Here is a 15,401-nt window from a genome sequence, read left to right on the forward strand (position 1 = left end):
CACCCACCCCTCCACCCACCCCTCCACCCCACCCACCCCCTCCACCCACCCCACCCACCCCTCCACCCACCCACCCACCCCTCCACCCACCCCTCCACCCACCCACCCCTCCACCCACCCCACCCACCCCCTCCACCCACCCCTCCACCCACCTACCCACCCCTCCACCCACCCCTCCACCCACCTACCCCTCCACCCACCTACCCCTCCACCCCTCCACCCCACCCACCCACCCCCCACCCACCCCTCCACCCACCCACCCCCCACCCACCCTCCACCCACCCACCCCCACCCCCTCCCACCCACCCACCCCCCACCCACCCACCCCTCCCCCACCCACCCACCCACCACCCTCCACCCACCCACCCACCCCCTCCACCCCACCCACCCCCCCACCCACCCACCCCTCCACCCACCCCTCCACCCACCCACCCCCCCCCACCCACCCCCCACCCCTCCACCCACCCACCCCACCCCACCCACCACCCACCCCTCCACCCACCCCCACCCACCCACCCCACCCCACCACCCTCCACCTACCCCTCCACCCCCCCACCCCCACCCCTCCACCCACCCACCCCCACCCACCCTCCACCCACCCCCCACCCACCCACCCCTCCACCCCACCTCCACCCACCCACCCCCACCCACCCACCCCTCCACCCACCCACCCCCCACCCCTCCACCCACCCCCCACCCACCCCCTCCACCCACCCACCCACCCCTCCACCCACCCCTCCACCCACCCCCTCCACCCACCCACCCACCCCTCCACCCACCCCTCCCACCCCCCCCCCACCCACCCCTCCACCCACCCCCCACCCACCCCCACCACCCACCACCCACCCCCACCCCCCACCCCACCCCTCCACCCCCCCCACCCCACCCCCCACCCCCCCACCCACACCCACCCACCCCTCCACCCCCCCCCCACCCACCCCCCCCCACCCACCACCCACCCCACCCACCCACCCCCCACCCACCCCCCACCACCCACCCCCCCCACCCCACCCCTCCACCCCCCCACCCACCCCTCCACCCACCCCACCCCCACCCCCCCACCCACCCACCCCCCCCACCACCCCACCCCCCACCCCACCCCACCCCCCCACCCACCCCCCACCCACCCACCCCCCCACCCACTCCCCACCCACCCACCCCCCCCCACCCCCCACCCCCCCACCCACCCCCCCACCCCACCCCCCACCCACCCCCCCACCCCCCCCACCCCCACCCCACCCACCCACCCCCCACCCACCCCCCCCCCCCACCCACCCACCACCCCCACCCACCCACCCCCCCACCCCCCACCACCCCCCCACCCACCCCCCACCCCCCACCCCACACCCACCCCCCCCACCCCACCCCCCACACCCCCCACCCACCCACCCACCCCCCCACCCCACCCCCCCACCCCCCACCCCACCCCCCACCCACCCCCCCACCCACCCACCCACCCCCCCCACCACCCACCCCCTCCACCCCCACCCCCTCCACCCACCCACCCCCCCACCCCACCCCCCCACCCCCCACCCACCCCCCACCCCCCACCCACACCCCACCCACCCCCCCACCCACCCCCCACCCACCCCCCACCCCCCACCCACCCCCCCACCCACCCCTCCACCCCCCACCCACCCCCCACCCACCCCCCCCCTCCACCCACCCACCCACCCACCCCCCACCCACCCCTCCACCCACCCCCCCCACCCACCACCCACCCCCCACCCACCCCCCACCCACCCACCCACCCCCCACCACCCCCCCCCACCACCCACCCCCCACCCACCCACCCACCCACCCCCACCCCACCCACCCACCCCCCACCCACCCCCCACCCACCCCCCCACCCACCACCCACCCCCTCCCCCCACCCCCCACCCACCCACCCCTCCACCCCCACCCCCACCCACCCCCCACCCACCCCCCCACCCCCCACACCCCCACCCACCCCCCACCCACCCACCCCCCCCCACCCACCCACCCCCCACCCACCCCACCCACCCACCCCCCCCACCCACCCACCCCCCCACCCCCCCCCACCCCACCCACCCACCCCCCACCCACCCCCCCACCCACCCACCCCACCACCCCCCCCACCCACCCCACCCACCCCACCCACCCCCCACCCACCCCCCACCACCCACACCCCCACCCACCCCCCCACCCACCCACCCACCCCCACCCACCCCCCCCCACCCACCCACCCCCCACCCACCCCCCACCCACCCACCCACCCCCCACCCACCCCCCACCCACCACCCCACCCCCTCCACCCCCACCCACCCCCCCACCACCCACCCACCCACCCACCCCCCACCCACCACACCCCCCACCCACCCACCCCCCACCCACCCACCCCACCCACCCACCACCCCCACCCCCCCACCCACCACCCCCCACCCCACCCCCCCACCCACCCCCCACCCACCCACCCCTCCACCCACCCACCCACCCACCCCACCACCCACCCCCCCACCCCCCACCCACCCACCCCACCCCCCACCCACCCACCCCTCCACCCACCCCCTCACCCACCCCACCACCCCCCACCCACCCACCCACCCCTCCACCCACCCACCCCTCCACCCCCCCCTCCACCCCCCCACCCCTCCACCCACCCACCCTCCACCCCCCACCCACCCTACCACCCACCCCTCCACCCCCACCCACCCCACCCTCCACCCCCACCACCCACCCTCCACCCACCCCCACCCACCCTCCACCCACCCCTCCACCCTCCCACCCACCCACCCCTCCACCCACCCCACCACCCACCCACCCCACCCACCCACCCCTCCACCCACCCTCCACCCACCCACCACACCCACCCACCCCTCCACCCACCACCCACCCCCCACCCACCCACACCACCCACCACCCACCACCCACCACCCACCCACCCTCCACCCACCCCTCCACCCACCCCTCCACCCACCCACCCCACCACCCACCCCTCCACCCACCCACCCACCCCTCCACCCACCCACTCATCCACCCACCCCACCCCTCCACCCACCCCTCCACCCACCCCTCCACCCACCCACCCCTCCACCCAACCCACCACCCACCCACCCCTCCACCCACCCCTCCACCCACCCACCCCTCCACCCACCCCTCCACCCACCCCTCCACCCACCCCTCCACCCACCCACCCCTCCACCCACCCACCACCCACCCCTCCACCCACCCACCCCCTCCACCCACCCCTCCACCCCACCCACCCCTCCACCCACCCCTCCACCCACCCACCCACCCTCCACCCACCCACCCCACCCTCCACCCACCCACCCACCCACCCCCACCCACCCACCCACCCACCCCTCCACCCACCCACCCCTCCACCCTCCACCCACCACCCACCCACCCACCCTCCACCCACCCACCCACCACCCCACCCACCCCTCCACCAACCCACCCCTCCACCCCACCCTCCACCCCTCCACCCACCCACCCCTCCACCTACCCACCCACCCCTCCACCTACCCACCCACCCCTCCACCCACCCACCCACCCTTCCACCCACCCACCCACCCCTCCACCCACCCTCCACCCACCACCCACTCCTCCACCCACCCTCCACCCACCCCTCCACCCACCCCCCACCCACCCCTCCACCCACCCCTCCACCCACCCACCCACCACCCACCCACCACCCACCCACCACCCACCCCACCCACCCTCCACCCACCCCTCCACCCACCCCTCCACCCACCCTCCACCCACCACCCACTCCTCCACCCACCCTCCACCCACCCACCCACCCCACCACCCACCCACCCTCCACCCACCCACCACCCACCCACCCACCCACCACCTACCCCACCCACCCCTCCACCCACCCCTCCACCCACCCCTCCACCCACCCCTCCACCCACCCCTCCACCCACCCTCCACCCACCCACCCACCCCTCCACCCACCCCTCCACCCACCCACCCACCACCCACCCACCACCCACCCCTCCACCCACCCCTCCACCCACCCACCCACCACCCACCCACCCACCCCACCACCCACCCACCCACCCACCACCCACCCTCCACCCACCACCCACCCACCCTCCACCCACCCTCCACCCACCCTCCACCCACCCTCCACCCACCCCTCCACCCACCCACCACCCACCACCCACCCACCCTCCACCCACCCACCCACCCACCCTCCACCCACCCACCCACCCACCACCCACCCACCACCCATCCCACCCACCCCTCCACCCACCCCTCTACCCACCCACCCACCCACCCACCCCACCTTCCACCCGCCAGGCAAGAAGCTCTTTGGCGAGGGCTACAGCGGCCTGGAGTACGACTACCGCGGCCTCATCAAGCTCTACAACTCTGTGGGCGACGTCGCCAAAGTGTTCCACTTCCACGAGGTGCTGGCCAACTGGAACCAGCTGCGGGACCGGCAGTTCGAAGTGAGCGACGCTCTGGACGAGGTCTCACGCGCCGCTCGCTCCACCGAGGAGGTCGTAGGAGCTTTCCTCGCCGGTGGTGGCGGTGGTGGTGGTGCCGGTGGTGGTGCCGGTGGTGGTGGCGGGAGAGCGGCGGTTTTGCCGCAGTTACCGTTACCGCAGCAGCAACAGCAGCAGGAGGATGAGCAGCAGGAGGAGCCGTTCTGAACCGGATCAGACCGGACCGAACAGCCGGAACGGACTGGATCAGACCGGACGGCAGAACCGGAACGGACTGGATCAGACCGGACGGCAGAACCGGAACGGACTGGATCAGACCGGACGGCAGAACCGGAACGGACTGGATCAGACCGGGCCGCAGAACCGGAACGGACTGGATCAGACCGGACCGCAGAACCGGAACGGACTGGATCAGACCGGACCGCACATCCGGATCGGACCGGATTGGATGGATCGCCCCTCTCTGGCTGAATGCCAGTCGCTCCGTTAGTTCACCCTCCCCTCCTCCAACCCCCACTTAACTCCATTATCCAGCCAGCCACACAGCCACTCGGCTCGCCAGATAGACACTCAGCTAGTCACTCAGCTAGTGAGATAGACACTCAGCTCGCCAGATAGACACTCAGCTAGTCAGATAGACACTCAGCTAGTCAGATAGACACTCAGCTAGTCAGATAGACACTCAGCTAGTCAGATAGACACTCAGCTAGTCAGATAGATGCTCAGCTAGTCAGATAGACGCTCAGCTAGTCAGATAGACGCTCAGCTAGTCAGATAGACGCTCAGCTAGTCAGATAGACACTCAGCTAGTCAGATAGACACTCAGCTAGTCAGATAGACACTCAGCTAGTCAGATAGACGCTCAGCTAGTCAGATAGACGCTCAGCTAGTCAGATAGACACTCAGCTAGTCAGATAGACACTCAGCTAGTCAGATAGACACTCAGCTAGTCAGATAGACACTCAGCTAGCCAGATAGACACTCAGCTAGCCTGATAGACACTCAGCTAGCCAGATAGACACTCAGCTAGTCAGATAGACACTCAGCTAGTCAGATAGACACTCAGCTAGTCAGATAGACACTCAGCTAGTCAGATAGACACTCAGCTAGTCAGATAGACACTCAGCTAGTCAGATAGACACTCAGCTAGTCAGATAGACACTCAGCTAGTCAGATAGACACTCAGCTAGTCAGATAGACACTCAGCTAGTCAGATAGACACTCAGCTAGTCAGATAGACGCTCAGCTAGTCAGATAGACGCTCAGCTAGTCAGATAGACGCTCAGCTAGTCAGATAGACGCTCAGCTAGTCAGATAGACGCTCAGCTAGTCAGATAGACGCTCAGCTAGTCAGATAGACGCTCAGCTAGTCAGATAGACGCTCAGCTAGTCAGATAGACGCTCAGCTAGTCAGATAGACGCTCAGCTAGTCAGATAGACGCTCAGCTAGTCAGATAGACGCTCAGCTAGTCAGATAGACGCTCAGCTAGTCAGATAGACACTCAGCTAGTCAGATAGACACTCAGCCCAGGCAGCCAGCCAGCCCAGCCAGCCCAGCCCAGCCCAGCCCAGGCAGCCAGCCAGCCCAGGCAGCCAGCCCAGCCCAGGCAGCCTGCCCAGCCCAGCCAGCCCAGCCAGCCCAGGCAGCCAGCCCAGCCCAGGCAGCCCAGCCAGCCCAGCCCAGGCAGCCTGCCCAGCCCAGCCAGCCCAGCCAGCCCAGGCAGCCAGCCCAGCCCAGGCAGCCCAGCCAGCCCAGCCCAGGCAGCCTGCCCAGCCCAGCCAGCCCAGCCAGCCCAGGCAGCCAGCCCAGCCCAGGCAGCCCAGCCAGCCCAGCCCAGGCAGCCCAGCCAGCCCAGCCCAGGCAGCCAGCCAGCCCAGGCAGCCAGCCCAGCCCAGGCAGCCTGCCCAGCCCAGGCAGCCAGCCCAGCCCAGCCAGCCCAGCCAGCCCAGCCAGCCCAGGCAGCCAGCCCAGCCCAGGCAGCCAGCCCAGCCCAGGCAGCCAGCCCAGGCAGCCAGCCCAACCCAGGCAGCCAGCCCAACCCCAGGCAGCCAGCCCAACCCAGGCAGCCAGCCCAGCCCAGGCAGCCCAGCCCAGCCAGCCCAGCCAGCCCAGGCAGTCCAGCCCAGCCCAGCCAGCCCAACCCAACAGCTACTTGCCCCGGCTCACTGAGCCGTCTCACCTGGCAGCTCAAGCACCCGGCAGTCGGTCCGTCCGTGCGGCGTCTGCACGTATCAGCAACCACCCACATCCACCCCCCACACACCTGCGCTCTGGGGGGTGGGACGCTGGGGTGTGACGCTGTGGGTGTGTGACGCTGTGGGGTGGGACGCTGTGGGTGGGACGCTGTGGGTGGGACACTGTGGGTGTGTGACGCTGTGGGGTGGGACGCTGTGGGGTGGGACACTGTAGGTGTGTGACGCTGTGGGTGGGACACTGTGGGTGTGTGACGCTGTGGGGTGGGACGCTGAGGGGTGGGACGCTGTGGGGTGGAACGCTGTGGGGTGGAACGCTGTGGGTGGGATGGAGGAGGTGGTGGAGGTGGTGGAGGTGGTGGAGGAGGAGGTTTGGGGGTTGATTAAAGGCGACCGTTTATTGGTTTTGGTTTTTGGCTTTTTGGGAAGTGAGCACAGTGGAGACGTTTAGCCCCAACAACCACCACCACCATCACCACCACCGCCACCACCGCCACCACCGCCACCACCACCAACACTGCCACCACCACCGCCGCCACCACCGCCACCACCGCCACCACCACCACCACCACCATCACCACCACCACCACCACCACCTTTGAGACGCGCCCCGCAGGAAGCTTCTTGAGAGTGGGGAGAGAAGAGACAGAGAGACACACAGAGAGAGACACACACAGAGAGAGAGGAGGGGGGGGGGCTGGGGGGGGGCTGGTGATGGGGAGGAGGGGGGGGGCTGAGGGGTGGGGGCCGAGGGGGGGTTAGGGAAGGAGGGGGGGGGGCTGGGGGGGGGCTGATGAGAGTGACGACGTCATCGTCGTCTGTTGCTGTTGCATGGACACATGCCTGTGTCCCCGCAGGGTGGTTGGTTGTGGCTGGTTGTGGCTGGTTGTGGCTGGTTGTGGCTGGTTGTGGCCGGTTGTGGTCGGTTGTGGCTGGTTGTGGCTGGTTGTGGTTGGTTGTGGTCGGTTGTGGCTGGTTGTGGCTGGTTGTGGTCGGTTGTGGTTGGTTGTGGTCGGTTGTGGTCGGTTGTGGCTGGTTGTGGCCGGTTGTGGTCGGTTGTGGCTGGTTGTGGTCGGTTGTGGTCGGTTGTGGCTGGTTGTGGTTGGTTGTGGTCGGTTGTGGCGGCTGCGGTTTGTGGTTGTCGCCGCGTTACGGACCCCGCCGTGACGGTGGTTGGTTGTGGTCGGTTGTGCTTAGTTGTGGTCGGTTGTGGTTGTGGCGGCTGCGCTCGTCGCCACACCGGTGGGGAGGGGGGGGGACGTGGGGGGAGGGGGGGGTGGTGGGGGGGGGGGGATGGGGGGGTGGTGGGGGGGGGGTGGATTGAGACTCGGGTAGATGAACCGGGATTTGGATCCTGGATTGAGACTCGCAGGGAAGAACCGGGATTTGGAATGTGGATCCTGGATTGAGACTCGGGGTGGAAGAACCAGATTTCTTGGAATTGGATTCTGGATTGAGACTCGGGGGGACCGGGTCTCAGGATCCCAGTTCCAGGAGACTTAACAGATCATCACCAAGGTCAATGGAGACTCTGACCCTGAGACCCGGTCTCCCTGAGTTTCAGTGAAGACTCTGACCCTGAGACCCGGTCTCCCTGAGTCTCAGTGGAGACTCTGACCCTGAGACCCGGTCTCCCTGAGTTTCAGTGAAGACTCTGACCCTGAGACCCGGTCTCCCTGAGTCTCAGTGGAGACTCTGACCTTGAGACCCGGTCTCCCTGAGTCTCAGTGGAGACTCTGACCCTGAGACCCGGTCTCCCTGAGTCTCAGTGGAGACTCTGACCCTGAGACCCGGTCTCCCTGAGTCTCAGTGGAGACTCTGACCCTGAGACCCGGTCTCCCTGAGTCTCAGTGAAGACTCTGACCCTGAGACCCGGTCTCCCTGAGTCTCAGTGAAGACTCTGACCCTGAGACCCGGTCTCCCTGAGTCTCAGTGGAGACTCTGACCCTGAGACCCGGTCTCCCTGAGTCTCAGTGGAGACTCTGACCCTGAGACCCGGTCTCCCTGAGTCTCAGTGGAGACTCTGACCCTGAGACCCGGTCTCCCTGAGTCTCAGTGGAGACTCTGACCCTGAGACCCGGTCTCCCTGAGTCTCAGTGGAGACTCTGACCCTGAGACCCGGTCTCCCTGAGTCTCAGTGAAGACTCTGACCCTGAGACCCGGTCTCCCTGAGTCTCAGTGGAGACTCTGACCCTGAGACCCGGTCTCCCTGAGTCTCAGTGAAGACTCTGACCCTGAGACCCGGTCTCCCTGAGTCTCAGTGGAGACTCTGACCCTGAGACCCGGTCTCCCTGAGTCTCAGTGGAGACTCTGACCCTGAGACCCGGTCTCCCTGAGTCTCAGTGAAGACTCTGACCCTGAGACCCGGTCTCCCTGAGTCTCAGTGGAGACTCTGACCCTGAGACCCGGTCTCCCCGAGTCTCAGTGGAGACTCTGACCCTGAGACCCGGTCTCCCCGAGTCTCAGTGGAGACTCTGACCCTGAGACCCGGTCTCCCCGAGTCTCAGTGGAGACTCTGACCCTGAGACCCGGTCTCCCTGAGTCTCAGTGGAGACTCTGACCCTGAGACCCGGTCTCCCTGAGTCTCAGTGAAGACTCTGACCCTGAGACCCGGTCTCCCTGAGTCTCAGTGAAGACTCTGACCCTGAGACCCGGTCTCCCTGAGTCTCAGTGGAGACTCTGACCCTGAGACCCGGTCTCCCTGAGTCTCAGTGGAGACTCTGACCCTGAGACCCGGTCTCCCTGAGTCTCAGTGGAGACTCTGACCCTGAGACCCGGTCTCCCTGAGTCTCAGTGGAGACTCTGACCCTGAGACCCGGTCTCCCTGAGTCTCAGTGGAGACTCTGACCCTGAGACCCGGTCTCCCTGAGTCTCAGTGAAGACTCTGACCCTGAGACCCGGTCTCCCTGAGTCTCAGTGGAGACTCTGACCCTGAGACCCGGTCTCCCTGAGTCTCAGTGAAGACTCTGACCCTGAGACCCGGTCTCCCTGAGTCTCAGTGGAGACTCTGACCCTGAGACCCGGTCTCCCTGAGTCTCAGTGGAGACTCTGACCCTGAGACCCGGTCTCCCTGAGTCTCAGTGAAGACTCTGACCCTGAGACCCGGTCTCCCTGAGTCTCAGTGGAGACTCTGACCCTGAGACCCGGTCTCCCCGAGTCTCAGTGGAGACTCTGACCCTGAGACCCGGTCTCCCCGAGTCTCAGTGGAGACTCTGACCCTGAGACCCGGTCTCCCCGAGTCTCAGTGGAGACTCTGACCCTGAGACCCGGTCTCCCTGAGTCTCAGTGGAGACTCTGACCCTGAGACCCGGTCTCCCTGAGTCTCAGTGAAGACTCTGACCCTGAGACCCGGTCTCCCTGAGTCTCAGTGGAGACTCTGACCCTGAGACCCGGTCTCCCTGAGTCTCAGTGGAGACTCTGACCCTGAGACCCGGTCTCCCTGAGTCTCAGTGGAGACTCTGACCCTGAGACCCGGTCTCCCTGAGTCTCAGTGGAGACTCTGACCCTGAGACCCGGTCTCCCTGAGTCTCAGTGGAGACTCTGACCCTGAGACCCGGTCTCCCTGAGTCTCAGTGAAGACTCTGACCCTGAGACCCGGTCTCCCTGAGTCTCAGTGGAGACTCTGACCCTGAGACCCGGTCTCCCTGAGTCTCAGTGAAGACTCTGACCCTGAGACCCGGTCTCCCTGAGTCTCAGTGGAGACTCTGACCCTGAGACCCGGTCTCCCTGAGTCTCAGTGGAGACTCTGACCCTGAGACCCGGTCTCCCTGAGTCTCAGTGAAGACTCTGACCCTGAGACCCGGTCTCCCTGAGTCTCAGTGGAGACTCTGACCCTGAGACCCGGTCTCCCCGAGTCTCAGTGGAGACTCTGACCCTGAGACCCGGTCTCCCCGAGTCTCAGTGGAGACTCTGACCCTGAGACCCGGTCTCCCCGAGTCTCAGTGGAGACTCTGACCCTGAGACCCGGTCTCCCTGAGTCTCAGTGGAGACTCTGACCCTGAGACCCGGTCTCCCTGAGTCTCAGTGAAGACTCTGACCCTGAGACCCGGTCTCCCTGAGTCTCAGTGGAGACTCTGACCCTGAGACCCGGTCTCCCTGAGTCTCAGTGGAGACTCTGACCCTGAGACCCGGTCTCCCTGAGTCTCAGTGGAGACTCTGAACCTGAGACCCGGTCTCCCTGAGTCTCAGTGGAGGCTCTGAACCTGAGACCCGGTCTCCCTGAGTCTCAGTGGAGACTCTGAACCTGAGACCCGGTCTCCCTGAGTCTCAGTGGAGACTCTGACCCTGAGACCCGGTCTCCCTGAGTCTCAGTGGAGACTCTGACCCTGAGACCCGGTCTCCCTGAGTCTCAGTGAAGACTCTGACCCTGAGACCCGGTCTCCCTGAGTCTCACTCCAGACTCTGACCCTGACCCCCGGTCTCCCTGACCCTGAGTCTCACCCTGACCCTGACCCCCGGTCTCCCTGACCCTGACCCCCGGTCTCCCCGAGTCTCGGCGAAGACTCCCATCACCGAACTCGTCACGTTCACCGCGGTTGTAAATGACACTCACGGCGTCGTTATATTACTGTTGTTGTTGTTGCTGTTGTTGTTGTTGTTGATTGTTGTTGTTCGTTGCTGTCACGCTCGTTATAATTACTGACGCTGCTTTTGAAACGACGCACCCCCCTCCCTCGGGGGCGGTGTCACCCAGCGGTGAACTCAGTGGGTCACTCAGTGGGTCACTCAGTGAGTCACCCAGCGGTGAACTCAGCCAGTTACCCAGCGAGTCACCCAGCGGGTCACCCAGCAGGTCACTCAGTGGGTCACTCAATGGGTCACTCAGTGAGTCACCCAGCGGTGAACTCAGCCAGTCACCCAGCGAGTCACCCAGCGGGTCACCCAGCAGGTCACTCAGTGGGTCACTCAATGGGTCACTCAGTGGGTCACTCAGTGAGTCACCCAGCGGTGAACTCAGCCAGTCACCCAGCGAGTCACCCAGCGGGTCACCCAGCAGGTCACTCAGTGGGTCACTCAGTGGGTCACTCAATGGGTCACTCAGTGGGTCACTCAGTGAGTCACTCAGCGGGTCACCCAGCGGGTCACCCAGTGGGTCACCCAGCAGGTCACCCAGTGAGTCACTCAGTGAGTCACTCAGTGAGTCACCCAGTGAGTCACCCAGTGAGTCACCCAGCAGGTCACCCAGTGAGTCACTCAGTGAGTCACTCAGTGAGTCACTCAGTGAGTCACCCAGCGGGTCACCCAGTGGGTCACCCAGCAGGTCACTCACAGGTCACTCAGGTCACTCAGTGGGTCACCCAGCCGGTCACCCAGTGGGTCACTCAGCGGGTTACTCAGTGGGTCACTCAGTGAGTCACCCAGCGGGTCACCAGGTCACCCAGTGAGTCACCCAGTGAGTCACCCAGCAGGTCACCCAGCAAGTCACTCAGTGAGTCACCCAGCGGTGAACTCAGCCAGTCACCCAGCAGGTCACCCAGCGGGTCACCCAGCGGGTCACCCAGTGAGTCACCCAGCGGTGAACTCAGCCAGTCACCCAGCGGGTCACCCAGCGGGTCACCCAGCGGGTCACCCAGCGAGTCACCCAGCGGGTCACCCAGCGGGTCACCCAGCGGGTCACCCAGCGGGTCACTCAGTGGGTCACCCAGCGGTGAACTCAGCGGGTCACTCAGTGGGTCACCCAGCGGGTCACTGCTCACCCTGCCATGTGACGTTCGTGATGAATAAATAAATGAAGCCGATAAAACCGAATTGCTTCTCCTGCTGCCTTCCTGCTCCCCCTCCCCCTCCCCCTCTCTGACACGGCCATCGTGAACCCCCTGAGAGAGACACCCAGACCCAGTGTTGAACCCAGGCTCTCAGCGTCTCCGACACGGCCATCGTGAACCCCCTGAGAGAGATGGTGAATGTGGTGGTAGTGATGGTGAATGTGGTGGTAGTGATGGTGAATGTGGTGGTAGAGATGGTGAATGTGGTGGTAGAGATGGTGAATGTGGTGGTAGTGATGGTGAATGTGGTGGTAGTGATGGTGAATGTGGTGGTAGTGATGGTGAATGTGGTGGTAGTGATGGTGAATGTGGTGGTAGTGATGGTGAATGTGGTGGTAGTGATGGTGAATGTGGTGGTAGTGATGGTGAATGTGGTGGTAGTGATGGTGAATGTGGTGGTAGTGATGGTGAATGTGGTGGTAGTGATGGTGAATGTGGTGGTAGTGATGGTGAATGTGGAGGTAGTGATGGTGAATGTGGTGGTAGTGATGGTGAATGTGGAGGTAGTGATGGTGAATGTGGTGGTAGTGATGGTGAATGTGGTGGTAGTGATGGTGAATGTGGTGGTAGTGATGGTGAATGTGGAGGTAGTGATGGTGAATGTGGTGGTAGTGATGGTGAATGTGGTGGTAGTGATGGTGAATGTGGAGGTAGTGATGGTGAATGTGGTGGTAGTGATGGTGAATTTGGTGGTAGTGATGGTGAATGTGGAGGTAGTGATGGTGAATGTGGTGGTAGTGATGGTGAATGTGGAGGGCGACTGCCTCCAACTGCCCAGTAGCGTCCTTCAGGAGCCTCCTCCACTGAGGCCGATCTTGACACCGCTGGTACCAGTCATCGGCAAGTCCACTCAGCTCCACGTCCTCCTGTACCACATCACTCCATCTCTTCTCTAGCCCGTGTCACTCACCCACCCACTCACTCACCCACTCATTCATTCACCCACTCACTCACCCACACACTCACTCACCCACTCACTCACCCACTGACCCACTCACTCACCCACTCACTCACCCACTCACTCACCCACTCACTCACCCACTCACTCACCCACTCACTCACCCACTCACTCACCCACTCACTCACCCACTCACTCACCCACGCACTCACCCACCCACTCACCCACCCACCCACCCACCCACTCACTCACCCACCCACCCACCCACCCACTCACCCACCCACCCACCCACCCACTCACCCACCCACCCACCCACCCACTCACCCACCCACCCACCCACCCACTCACCCACCCACCCACCCACCCACTCACCCACCCACCCACCCACTCACCCACCCACCCACTCACCCACCCACCCACCCACTCACCCACCCACCCACCCACCCACTCACCCACCCACCCACCCACCCACTCACCCACCCACCCACTCACCCACCCACCCACTCCACCCACCCACCCACCCACTCACTCACCCACTCACTCACCCACCCACTCACTCACCCACTCACCCATCACTCCATCTCCTCTCTAGCCCGTGTACGCACACCGCTATGTACACACACCGCTCTAAATTGCCTGTGTGCACTTACCTGCAGTAGCAGTCACGACCCACCAGGGGCAGTGACCTGCACCCTCCCCAAAGCAGGGGGGGGGGGGGGCTTACGGGGGTCCTAAGATCCCCCAGACCCCCCCCCCCACCCCTCTGGAACTCTCTTGAAGGGAGGCGTTGCCAGAGGCTGTACTGTGTGTGTGTACTGTGTGTACTGTGTGTGTGTGTACTGTGTGTACTGTGTGTGTGTGCTGTGTGTGTGTACTGTGTGTACTGTGTGTGTGTGTACTGTGTGTGTGTACTGTGTGTGTGTACTGTGTGTACTGTGTGTGTGTACTGTGTGTGTGTACTGTGTGTGTGTACTGTGTGTACTGTGTGTGTGTGTACTGTGTGTGTGTACTGTGTGTGTGTACTGTGTGTACTGTGTGTGTGTACTGTGTGTGTGTACTGTGTGTGTGTACTGTGTGTGTGTACTGTGTGTGTGTACTGTGAGTAGTGTGTGTGTACTGTATGTACTGTGTGTGTGTACTGTGTGTACTGTGTGTGTGTACTGTGAGTAGTGTGTGTGTACTGTATGTACTGTGTGTGTACTGTATGTACTGTGTGTGTGTACTGTGTGTGTACTGTGAGTAGTGTGTGTGTACTGTATGTACTGTGTGTGTACTGTATGTACTGTGTGTGTGTACTGTGTGTGTGTACTGTGTGTACTGTGTGTGTGTAGTATGTGTGTACTGTGTGTGAGTAGTGTGTGTACTGTGTGTACTGTGTGTACTGTGTGTGTGTACTGTGTGTACTGTGTGTGTGTACTGTGTGTGTGTACTGTGTGTGTGTACTGTGTGTGTGTACTGTGAGTAGTGTGTGTGTACTGTATGTACTGTGTGTGTGTACTGTGTGTGTGTACTGTGTGTGTACTGTGTGTGAGTAGGGTGTGTGTACTGTGTGTGTACTGTGTGTACTGTGTGTGTACTGTGTGTGTGTACTGTGTGTGTACTGTGTGTGTGTGTACTGTGTGTGAGTAGGGTGTGTGTACTGTGTGTACTGTGTGTGTGTACTGTGTGTACTGTGTGTACTGTGTGTGTGTACTGTGTGTGTGTACTGTGTGTACTGTGTGTGTGTACTGTGTGTGTGTACTGTGTGTGTACTGTGTGTGTGTACTGTGTGTACTGTGTGTACTGTGTGTGTGTACTGTGTGTGTACTGTGTGTACTGTGTGTGTGTACTGTGTGTGTGTACTGTGTGTGTGTAGTGTGTGTGAGTAGGGTGTGTGTACTGTGTGTGTGTACTGTGTGTGTGTACTGTGTGTGTGTACTGTGTGTGAGTAGGGTGTGTGTACTGTGTGTGTGTACTGTGTGTGTGTACTGTGTGTGTGTACTGTGTGTGTGTACTGTGAGTAGTGTGTGTGTACTGTATGTACTGTGTGTGTGTACTGTGTGTGTGTACTGTGTGTGAGTAGTATGTGTGTACTGTGTGTGAGTAGTGTGTGTGTACTGTGTGTGAGTAGGGTGTGTGTACTGTGTG

At 63.8% G+C, this 15,401-nt stretch overlaps 1 protein-coding gene across 1 annotated transcript in view; it reads right to left on the reverse strand.

The window, feature by feature from the left end:
* Nucleotides 1–6,581: 6,581 nt before the first annotated feature.
* The window catches only part of LOC144952992 (uncharacterized), a 35,626-nt gene continuing 26,806 nt past the window's right edge, over nucleotides 6,582–15,401 (reverse strand). Inside the window, exon 3 of the mRNA XM_078883475.1 lies at nucleotides 6,582–6,641. Within this exon, the coding sequence (XP_078739601.1) occupies nucleotides 6,582–6,641 (60 nt within the window). The remainder of the gene's footprint in view (nucleotides 6,642–15,401) is intronic.

The sequence above is a fragment of the Lampetra fluviatilis genome, chromosome 71 (genome assembly GCF_964198595.1).
Source record: "Lampetra fluviatilis chromosome 71, kcLamFluv1.1, whole genome shotgun sequence".
In the NCBI taxonomy this organism is placed as follows: Eukaryota; Metazoa; Chordata; class Hyperoartia; order Petromyzontiformes; family Petromyzontidae; genus Lampetra; species Lampetra fluviatilis.